We start from the raw sequence: 12,725 nt of genomic DNA on the forward strand, positions 1-12,725 counted from the left end.
CACCCCAAAATGTCATTGTTACGACCTTTACTTTTAATTGGTGGCCAATGTAGGTTTTTCCAGTATTAACAGAGAGAGTATTCATTTTTCCACTTTACAATTTATTTTGCTATTCGTTTTATTCATTTAAACCAATGGTAGCACAAACCTGCTTCCGTCACAAACAGTCGGCTCCGATCCTTGGCATATAATTTGGGGGTCAAAAGCCAAGGAAACATTTACGGTCATCTAAGACTGCCCATTGTCATTGTTTGGTTGGTTCTTGGTTTCTATCCTCGTTTTCAGCAGTTAATGTGGCTATATCGTGCCGAGAAAATGGAGCTAATTGCCTTGACCAAGGATGCACCGAGGCAGCAGAACCGGGCTGACCATGGTGGATGTCAACTCCGCAACGCTATAAATGGAGCTGCCCCGGCTCCCATTGTCACATAAATTACCTTTTAAATGAATGGCGAGCTTCGTGGCTCTCCCTGTCGATATGCCATGGCATGGACCGAGTAGAGGGCGCTATTACGGCGTTCTTGAATCGAGGCACAGCCATATTGCGATGGCTGAAATGCCGCATCAATGCCTGTGGAGGAATCAAGACTTTCACCTTAGGCTGTAGTTCCGGAATTCTGGAAAGAATGTGTCATTTATCACTGTGTTTCGTGGAATAATTATAGTAACTTCTGTACTGGCTAAAAATAGAGTAAGGTTAAACAGATAGACTGAACATTTTCTTAATCAAAATTGGATTTGATTGATAAAATAAATCTCTCGATATCTGACTTCCTTTATCTGTTACTGTATTTCCAAACTTTAGGCTACGAGTGACAGTACTTTTACAAACAAGAGCATTTAAAGTAACTAGATGGAAGATGCCATTGTAAGTGTTGCCGTCTTAAATGTAATTTGGTCTGTATTGTCAATTGATGGCTCATTTATAATTCGATTCAAAAAACGACATAACATTATGAGTCCCTTTTGCAAAAAATCACAAATTTCAAATGTATTTAAGACTTTGGAAGAGAATATAAAAAAACGTGTGTTCCAGCCAAACTGTTGAATATTCTGTTTGAGAAGAATGAGGAAAGAGATAAGATAAGATCTGTCTTACCTGATAACTTTCTCGTAACCATACCGACTCCAGATTTTATCTTTGTGTTCCGACTGAGAAGCATCTACCACAGGCGACGCCCCTTCTCTCGGGGAAATGCGGGGAAGGCGATAGGGTGTCGGCCAGGCGATATCTTCGTTAACTGGGGAGATGGAGAATGACGCCTCCCGGCTACTTGACAAACCATGGTGAACATTTTCTGGAATACCGCGTGACTTACTCCATCTGAAGCATGGAAAGAGAATATAAAAAGTGCTGGTACATATACACAAAAAACAAACACGAAAATTATACATATGACTTGGCTGTTCTCATAAAAACAAACACGAAAATTATACATATGACTTGGCTGTTATCATAAAAAACAAACACGAAAATTATACATATGACTTGGCTGTTATCATAAAAAACAAACACGAAAATTCTACATATAACTTGGCTGTTATCATTAATTTCAAGAGAATTGGTCATTTTTTTTAGCGCGGTACATGATATTAATACACGTTCTATGTAAATATGTGTCTGATGAGACGCAAAGGTCCTGAAAGGCACGGTTCGTTACCACGACGAGCTGGTGGTAGGAAGCCAGGTGGAACGGTGTATTCTTCGATTCTCTGTGCCTTCAACACTGAAACTTTCTTCACCAAATCGACCTCAGTTATCTCCCTTTTATAGTAATGTATATCAAGCCATCCTAAAGCATTTCCCATTCGAAAACTAATTGGTCTTCATAAGACGTTGGTTCTTATTGTTCTTACTAATTGAAACGAGTTCTTAAAGATACAAAATAAAGGCACGAATACTGTCTAAAACCTATTATGCATTATGCAGAACATGTATGAACTCCTTGGCCTCTATTTTGCGGATATTTCTATAATCTGACTTTTCCTATCTGTGATTGCTTCCACTGGATAGTACATAATTGCCGCGGTAGCTAAGTGGTTTGCCTATCAGACACATAATCGAAAGTGTGCAGGTTCGAATCCTAGCTATGAGGTTAGATTGGTTCTGCTATCCAATTATCTTAACACTAAATAACGTAGATGTGTTACTGTCCCGTAGAACACCAAACCGACAATAAAAATATACAAGACGTAAAGATAGTCATGTATAGTGACGAAATGAAGATAATATCAGTTGTTTCTATATATTATTTTTAACACTTACCTTTTTGCCAAATAAATAAAATAAATTGGCTTGATATTGTCTCACTATGTATAATCGCTGTGTTAGAATTTCGTTATTTATTTTTTTTAGTCAAAGTCTACCAGCACTACGTAGTGTACAAATGTAGTTGCAAATACATTCGGACAGACAGACAAACAGACGGACATATCTATCGCTTTATTATAATGAAAATTTTAAAACATTTTGCCAGAATAGTGTATATTTCTTTACTCCTAACACGCTTAATCGTTTACTGCACGAAGTACAGTGTTAGGAGAGTCAATATTACATCTCGACGTTTCAAATACATAAGAAGGTTTTCTGTATGTATGGTACTTAATTTGGCGATAATTGCACACGACAGCTCTTGTCAGGTTTGTTGACAGTGTCACAAAAGGCAAGTGTTGACATCTAATCTCAAACTCAATAGAACCATACGACATCTATCCATAGAAACAGGTACATAACGTTATTACTTCGTTTAACATTGATTCAGTGGAACGTACTCTGATTACAGTCAACCCCGAGAGTGCTCAAGACACAAAAGGACCCAAATCATGGTCAAAATATAACCGACAAACCATGCAATTAACCGTAAGATATTAATGTGATCCGTTGACGCCAACATAATATTATATCATCGTAATAACCGTTACAAATTTTAACTGAACGGGATCAGAAAAAAAAATTCTTTTTAGAAAAGCCAAAACTCAGATTTCAGTCCCAGTCATTTTACATCCGGGCTCTGAATGTGGCTTTAAGTAATTTATTACGCAAGGAAACGAAACTTTATCTTGCGGCGGGGTCAAAACGTTAGTTAAATTGTCTTTGAAGTTTTATTTTCAAAAATAAGACACAAAACCTCAATAATTGTTGATATTAAAATAGCATAACTTGAAGTCATGCACTGATATGATTACAGCCATTTAAGTGTTTGATCACAATACCATTAAAATTACTTTAATGGAAAAACGTTCATGATAGTCAACCCAAACAATCACGATTTATTTGTCATGATCTTGATTGGAGATATGCTCCCGAGAAACCCACTTCGAGTACAGATTTGTTACCGTCACAGTACGTCTATGAAATCATACAAAAGGTTTGTAAACATTGCCTTTTTTCAAATGAATTGGGGAAACAATTGTATCAGAAGTCATACAAGATTACAATTTATAATGATTGTCATTCAACTGAAATAAATTGAGTCTCCACGGCAGGAACATACATGCAAAGTAACTACAGCCAGAACAATTTTCATTATTCCATTCAAAGAGCGACACACACACACACATATATATGACATATTCTGCAAAAGGTATCTCAAACCTTACAACATTCAACACCCACCACTTGCTAACAAAACCAAGTATATATATATATATATATATATATATATATATATATATATATATATATATATATATATATATATATATATATATATATATATATATATATATATGTGTGTGTGTGTGTGTGTGTGTGTATGTGTGTATGTATGTATGTATGTATGTAAATGTGTGTGTGTGTGTGTGTTTGTGTATGTGTGTATTTACATACTCTCAAGGTAGCAATGTAAGGTTTTGAATGAAGACTTAATGAGAGGGAATTTGAACTGAAATCTGACACTTGACATGTCAAGGAAGAAACGATAGTAAATTTCAAAGACAAAACAAATTACGACACGTTGAATTTTAATTCCTAAAAAAGACAATCTTTTCAGGAACTGCTCGCTTTGAAACAAAATACTCTCACTATGTTATTCAAAGAAAAGTGTTTTAGACATATTTTACTAGTTGCGAACTTAAGCCGGGTACCAGCCAAAAGGTACGTGATGGAGTTCTGTCCTTTTTCGCTTAAATAGCAATAGATTAATTTATTTATATAGCTAGCATATATATCTATTCAAAGTTTAGGACGAAGAAATTACTGAACGTTACGACAGAATCTATGATCCATTGAGAGATTTTACTGGGTCTCAAAAAATGGCAACTGGTCGACCATCTTAAAAATAATTTTACTGCTTCTACACGTAAACAGTTAGTCGTAGTAAGATGAAGGCATTCGTCATAATGTCCTTTTAGTCCTTAATGAAAACCCTATTAATATGACATCAAAATATGGCTGCCATTGTGTCCTTAAAAAAGTCTGGTTATCGAAAATTCTTCTGAAAGGTTTGCCAGGGAATTGTGCAAGCAACATTCGTTAACAAATGTACATAATTCCAAATAAAAATGGATCTAGTTTCAAACTGCGGTTTTGGGTCGCGGGTCATAATGATCTGGAAGTTCTCCGTGGGTTATCCTGTATAACTTTCTATGTTTTTATAAGATTACCTATCATAATCCTGGTCTACAGTTAGATCATATGTAATAATCCTGGTCTACATTTACATCGCCTATCATAATCCTGGTCCAACGTTAGATAATCTATCATAATCCTGATCTACATTTACATCACCTATCATAATCCTGGTCTACAGTTAGATCGTCTATCATAATCCTGGTCTACATTTAGATCATCTATCATAATCCAGGTCTACAGTTAGATCATATGTAATAATCCTGGTCTACAGTTAGATCATCTATCATAATCCTGGTCTACATTTCGATCATCTATCATAATCCCGGTCTACAGTTAGATCATCTATCATAATCCTGGTCTATATTTCGATCATCTATCATAATCCCGGTCTACAATTAGATCATCTATCATAATCCAGGACTACAGTTAGATCATCCATCATACTCCTGGTTTACAGTTAGACCATCTATCATAATCCAGTCTACAGTTAGATCATCTATCATAATCCAGGTCTACAGTTAGATCATATGTAATAATCCTGGTCTACAGTTAGATCATCTATCATAATCCTGGTCTACATTTCGATCATCTATCATAATCCCGGTCTACAGTTAGATCATCTATCATAATCCTGGTCTATATTTCGATCATCTATCATAATCCCGGTCTACAATTAGATCATCTATCATAATCCAGGACTACAGTTAGATCATCCATCATACTCCTGGTTTACAGTTAGACCATCTATCATAATCCAGTCTACAGTTAGATCATCTATCATAATCCAGGTCTACATTTACGACATCTATCATAATCCTGGTCTACAGTTAGACCATCTATCATAATCCAGTCTACAGTTAGATCAACTATCATAATCCAGGTCTACAGTTAGATCATCTATCATAATCGTGGTATACAGTTAGATCATATATCATAATCCAGGTCTACAGTTACATTCATCTGTCATAATCCTGGTCTACATTTCGATCATCTATCATAATCTCGGTCTACAGTTAGATCATCTATCATAATCCTGGTCTACAGTTAGATCATCTATCATAATCCTGGTCTATATTTCGATCATCTATCATAATTCCGGTCTACAATTAGATCATCTATCATAATCCAGGTCTACAGTTAGACCGTCCATCATAATCCAGTCTACAGTTAGATCATCTATCATAATCCAGGTCTACATTTACGTCATCCATCATACTCCTGGTCTACAGTTAGAGCATCTATCATAATCCTGGTCTACAGTTAGACCATCTATCATAATCCTGGTCTAAGGTTAGATCATATGTAATAATCCTGGTCTACATTTAGATCACCTATCATAATCCTGGCCTACATTTCGGTCATCTATCATAATCCTGGTCTACATTTAGATCGTCTATCATAATCCTTGTCTACATTTAGATCACCTATCATAATCCTGATCTACATATCGATCATCTATCATAATCCCGGTCTAACGTTAGATTATCTATCATACTTCTGGTCTACATTTATATCACCTATCATAATCCAGGTCTACAGTTAGATCACCTATCATAATCCAGGTTTACAGTTAGATTATCTATCATAATCTAGTTTACATTTCGATCATTTATCATAATCATAGGCTACATTTCGATCATCTGTCATAATCCTGGTCTATTTTTCTATCATCATACTCCTGGTATACAGTTAGATCATTTATCATAATCCAGATCTACATTTCGAACATCTGTCATAATCTGGTATACAGTTAGATCATCTATCATAATCCTGGTCTACAGTTACATCGTCTATCATATTCCTAGTCTACTTTTACATTATCTATCATAATCCTTGTCTACATTTAGATCACCTATCATAATCCCGGTCTACATTTAGATCACCTATTATAATCCTGGTCTACAGTTAGATCATCTATCATAATCCTGGTCTACATTTAATGCCACAGGTAATATATTGCATAATAACAACTGATATAAAAATGAAAACGTTGAACATATTGTAGATCATTTTTTGCAATCAATGGTAGTCGATCCACTTCACCCCATATGACCCCCCACCCCACCCCCCAAAAAAAATATTCGCCTGGATGAAACGGTTTATTGAAAATGAGCCCTCTTGCGGATAAAAGAGCCCATTCGATTGCATGCAAAACTGATTAAACAATAGAAAAGCTCGTTGCGTGATCTGTGAGATTTCAATAAGGCGGTTTCTGACATTTCTACAGGCGTTCAATCAAATCTAAACGCTGCTTAAACTGTTTAAATTGCAGACAATGTACGAACGACATGATTATTCCTCACAATCCCTCAATATAAATGTAACATAAAAATGCATAGATAGGACCTCAGGTAAAGTAAGGAATGAGGAAATAATTTCTCATAACAATTCAGACTGGGTCTGAAATTAAACTGATACTTTAGAAATAGACACTGGTCTTAAATATAATTTTTGCTGCTTCTACACGTAAATTGTTAGTCGTATTAAAATGAGGTCTTTAACTACCCCATTCATCACAACACTGTATGGTCTTTAGCTCTACACAGACTCTTCACTTGGTGAAAATATTAACGTTTCTGCTACACAATTAACGTGCCAGTAGCTTCTCGAGGGTCGGTGGTTCTTTCCGGGGATTTCCTGGGTTCTTCCTCCACCATTAATACTGGCCGCCATGTATAGCCTATCGTGTGCTGAAAAATGGCGTTAAACCCTACAACAACAACAACAACACAATTAACGTGAGTCTTTTTGTTTAATAGTTGATGGAGGCACCTGCCGTCAAGTCGAAGAACTCGTTTAACATTTGTAGGCTTCTGTTTTACCCTTTGTTATAATATTATAAAGAATATAGAAGGAAATGTATGCAGGTGAGCCAGGAAAACCTCATTCAAAACAATTCAATAAATGGAATTACTTCAAACAGACCTGTTTAGGACATGAAACAATTACGAATGGTTGCGCGGTCGGTTTTTAACGCCGCTAAGGAAACTGAGCGATTTGCCTTTCCTAGCGACACTACGAAACAGCAATTAAAATATGAAAATGAAAATAAATGATCAATCCATAGAAGGAGCACAATTAAAAAAAATCGTTTTAACAATGCGATGGAGAGACAAATAAGGCCATATAATGTCTTTCTAATTGCACTGGTTTTAAAATGATGTTTTTTAAACATTATATATATTATAATGATCAGTATATATAATGTATTAATTGCTTCAAGTACTGAGCAAAACCTAACCAATTGCACAAATCAATTTCGGGCATTTTTTCTTCCTTGTTTTTAAAAAACTTTCATCCAACTTTTTTACATTGGGGGAAAAACGCTAGGGCCAGCAACGAAACAGAATATTTTTTTTTTTGGGGGGGGGGGGCATAATCAACCAAACATCTTCTGTCAGGAACCTCATATGGGACAAGTATTGGAATAAATTCAGATACAAATGAATACCTTCGTGTAATTCGTACAAAGTATATGAATGTATAAACTTCAAAAGCATATTTTCAGGTATTGCTTAAAGAGTAACCCATTCAGGTATTTAGTGTGAATATCTTGTCAGTTAAAATACGGTTTATTAATTGGTGAACTTAAAACGCTGTCTCCAATAACATCCATTGTCACAGTGCAGAATCATTGAATACCTCAGTGAATATTTGGCGCACAAAAGAACCAATCAGATATCTTGTTTTAGCAGTAAATACTTTGTGACCGCCAATAGGCTGAATGCAAATAAAGATCTAATAGCAACATAACACGTGCGAGAAGTACCCGTCCTATTTAATGTTTTGGATGTATTATCCAGCCAATTATATGGATTTCCAATAAGCAATTTTAATTTTGCATCTGTTTTTTTCTGACACGATGCGTTCACTTTTATCATCCATCTGGCTGTATGTATGCTGTCTATACAATACAGTCCCACTACCGTTTTACTCTTTTAATTTGAAGTCCAATTATAAATTGTGAAAGAAAATACTACATGAAGAAACGTTAAAGTTGAGCATATATATATATATATATATATATATATATATATATATATATATATATATATATATATATATATATATATATATATATATATATATATATATATCTTCTGACTTATACATAACCTTTGGAATATAAGGAATACTTTTCTCTGGTACCATCAAACGTACTCTACAGGATCAGAAATAATTAATTACTGTGCGAAAACGGATTATGTTGGACAACAAGTTCAGATCGTTTGCAAGGATATACATAATCTAAGCATGCAAGTCAAGGAGTGTGTGTTCCGTATAAATAATAACTTTTCTCTCTTGACGATCACAGATATAACGCAGATGTACTTTTCAACAGATACGATCAGATATTTCATAATTATCTGCTAAACACGAATTAACTTCGCGTCCTTTGAACGCCTTATAGAACGTTCTGCTTCGATGTCCTTATTGGATGTCGTACATGATCGCTGACTGTGTGCATGTCTGTGTCCGGATCTGAGTGTATGTGACGGTTGAGGGGCAGGAGTAGGGTATTACGACCACACGCTCAGATTCATTCGCATTGTAACGCTTTCTTATTGATAAAAGTGAAAATCTGTAATAACGCTGCGTTTAAGCTTTCAATGCTTGTATGAATCGGTTCTCTATATACCAAATCTATTTAACTCCTGATCGTATAATGAAAATTAAGAGTTTATCCACTTTAGGAAAACCATTCTTCCTCTCGTCCTAACAGGGTAAAAATTGTCTGAGCTTACGTATTTGTCCTAGGGATAAGTAGATACATGTATATATTTGCATCTCGAAAGTAAACATGAGTTCATTTTCTAACTTATATATGCAACAATAATTCAACATCATTAACTTTTAACTAATTTACCTGCTTAATGTCAGTCTTTAACATGACACAGAAGATCGTGATTTCGTGGGTTTTACACCCTGTACATGGCGTCAACTTTGTGCGAAAAATGGATAAAATTCATGAAAACGTTTTGCTGCAGTTTCATATCTGGACGTCGATTTCTCAATGGTATTCGATTTTATATGACACTTTTCATGGGATTCGCATTTACATGACACCTTTCATGGAATTCACATTTACATGACACCTTTCATGGAATTCGCATTTACATGACACCTTTCATATTATTCGCATTTACGTTTCTTGGTATTCGCATTTACTTTACACTTTCCATGGAAATCGCATTTACATGACTCTTTTCATAGCATTCGCATTTCCGGTGACATATTCCATGGCATTCGAATTTACGGTGACACCTATCATGGTATTCGCGTATACACGTTTCTTAGAATTCGCATTTTCATGATACTTTTCAGGGAATTCCCATTTACAGTGACACCTTTCATGGTATTCGCATCTACAGTGATACATTTCAGTAACTGAAGCATCACTGGATATGGAAAACGATTTCCTTTCAACAAGCAATCACACATCATTAAACGTCAAGCCTCTGAGAATTTACAAGACAGAAAATGTCATAATTGTGCGATTTTTTGTCTGGTCAGACAGTGTTACACTTGCCATGGTTGTCAGTATTTTCAATACTGAAGCTTTACTAATACACTTTGGCAACGTAAGCAAATAGTTTTATCTTCGTGTAAAGATGTTTCAAAAGAGACAATTTTGCCAACTTACACTGTGAACACGGTTTCCAAGAGTCTCAGCCGATTTCTACCAATTTTCTTACAATGCATGCTATTGTAATACATGTATAAACATACAATTGTTATCATGACCTAGAAACGTTCCTCTTCTTTTCTTCAATCAGCAGGTGCCCCTTTTACGACACCTTACGGTTCCGGTATGCATTTTCACACACCACACCGTGTATTAATAATATATTTTACGTATCAGGATCTGTGAAATTGGGTATGATAGGCGATGATTTCTAATGCAGCTCCCACCTCTCTCTCTCTCTCTCTCTCCGAAATTAAACAATAAACATTTTTCACCTAATCCAATGATTCAAAACAGATCATAAATGTAGATTTTCGGCTTTTCATAGATATGGAGTTGAGTGTGTGCACTTCATTTACATTGTCAAGTTCTCAAAACGTATATATCATATTTTCTCGACAGGTTAAATTCTTGCATGAAGTGAGCTTGGGGTGGAGGAAACCGAGTATACCACAAAATACCAAACTTCAGAACTCAGACAGATCACTACGTACCCTAGTAAGTGCCAGACAGAGGACTGAATCCGCGACTGCAAAGCTGCAAAAAAAACGCTCTATCGATACGCAACCCAAGCATAAAAAGTCCAAAGATCAGATTTAATCGAGACATGTAAACAAGTTTTGAATATCGCAAACATGCAGCAAAGACCATCTTCCAACACTCTCCTCTATTATGCATACATCCCCGTGTCTACCCACCCACCCACCCAGCCTGTAGTACCACCATCCCAAACCCAACCCCGAGGGATTTGCTTAAACTTCCAAAACGTGTTTTGGCACATCAGCCTATTATTTCCAATCAAGCCCCGAAGGCTTTTACAAAAGCGGCGTGGAATGAGTTGCGTGACACAGCAGATGCGTAGAATTCCTCACGAAACTCTATGCATGTAGGATTGGACAGATTTAAAATTTTTATAGTCAAGGAATATTCCTAGCAAACAAAATGGAATAATGCGACCATTTCACGACTTTAATTCTTTAATTATAATTATCAGACACAACATAATTTACAAGTATACTTTTGTATGCGTGTGCACATACCTGAGAACGTGACTTCCTTTGAATGGATCCGTCAAAATAATAGGCTTGGTAGCGACAAACTGAACTGTCATATTGTCTGGGAACAAATGAATTCTTTTCGAAATCCAAAACACAGTCTTCTCTTATATTTCCAAATCATTCTTCAAATCCTTCCTTTCTTAGCTTGTCAGACAAGACGCGTGCTTTCGAATGCATTGCAAACCTATGTGCAATAGAATGGGCTACCTGTTGATTTCATATCCATGTATGTACAGTTTGTAGATAAACATTAGACATACATTAGTCACTACATTAAGGACAGGTAAATAGTGGCCGTGACTGTCGTAGTCACTGTACCAAGGCTACCAAGACAAAGGTTGAAAACCAAGCTTATAATTTCAAAACACCGTTTGCAAATATGAACTTATCAGTGTTAAACAGTTTCTAACTATCTCGCAGCGGTTACGGAGTTGCGAAGACTACAGCTGTGTGGTTAATTGTTTTCGACAATACAAATGAAGAAAAAAAGCAGAATATTGTAACAGTATCTTCGACCGGGTTAACACACGTATCCGTCTCGAATTTAAACCGGACGTCATCACCCGCATTATAAATTAATGAGCGGCAAGTGTCCGGAACGGAAATTATGACAATGATCCGACTGAAGATTTTGACGATGTGTTGCTAACGATCTTATTGATCCTCTCCGTTCTGTTGACGAGCAGCGAACAATCATTTCATTAAATTTCCATAACAGTCAAGCCTTTGTTTCGATACACTTGATCGATGAAACGTAACTATAAACAGAGTGTATTGCCATCCTACATTATGTCAGAATAAGTTACAATGAAGATTTTGTTCTCTGATTGTTAACCCCGTCTTTTGAATGTATTCGTACGTATAAAGGAAGTATAACAGACACCTGTGAAAAGATGTCCATGAGCATGTATTTTCTTCCATCGCATTGCTACTCTTATTTACTATGACATATAAATTACGCATCATGTATACTAATACGGCATGGTATGTAAAGACAATGGACTCTGTTTCGTTCTCGCTTCTCGCTATGAACGAGGCTATTACGGTTTAACCGCTAGATTTCAGATTTGAAAGAAATACATACTAAATGTCTTCCAGCCAGATTTCCCTTCCTTCCAAGCTCTCCTTGCACAATAAAGGATTTTTTATTTTACAAAAAAAAAATTGCTGTCAATATATGAAAAGAAACCTGTATTCATTGTCTTGAACTTTGCAAATAACGATTTTATTTATTTCCTTTCAAAACAAATTTGACATCTACTAATTTGCCCAGGTAGATGTTTGTTGCCAGGCTCTCACTGGCGTAGCTAGGATATTTGGGCCTCTATGCAAAGCATGCCGATTGGCTCGTGCCTAATCTATAGTGTAAAAGAATAATTAATTGATCCTTATGTTTTGCATACTCTTG

The 12,725-nt window shown here is 35.8% G+C and overlaps 1 protein-coding gene across 3 annotated transcripts in view; it reads right to left on the reverse strand.

Moving 5' to 3' along the window:
* The window catches only part of LOC149790628 (uncharacterized), a 158,571-nt gene that overhangs the window by 7,968 nt on the left and 137,878 nt on the right, over positions 1–12,725 (reverse strand). For 2 of the 3 annotated variants that reach the window (XM_089972744.1, XM_089972746.1), the window contains 2 exons: positions 1,100–1,324; positions 438–617 (listed from right to left, as the gene is read on the reverse strand). In XM_089972744.1, coding sequence (XP_089828870.1) covers positions 438–617; positions 1,100–1,324 — 405 coding nt within the window. Of the gene's footprint in view, positions 1–437; positions 618–1,099; positions 1,325–11,299; positions 12,039–12,725 lie in introns of those variants that run through there. The other variant, XM_089972745.1, reaches the window with a different exon arrangement.

Source organism: Sinohyriopsis cumingii, chromosome 10, assembly GCF_028554795.1.
Source record: "Sinohyriopsis cumingii isolate HCF-2022 chromosome 10, ASM2855479v2, whole genome shotgun sequence".
Taxonomy (NCBI): Eukaryota; Metazoa; Mollusca; class Bivalvia; order Unionida; family Unionidae; genus Sinohyriopsis; species Sinohyriopsis cumingii.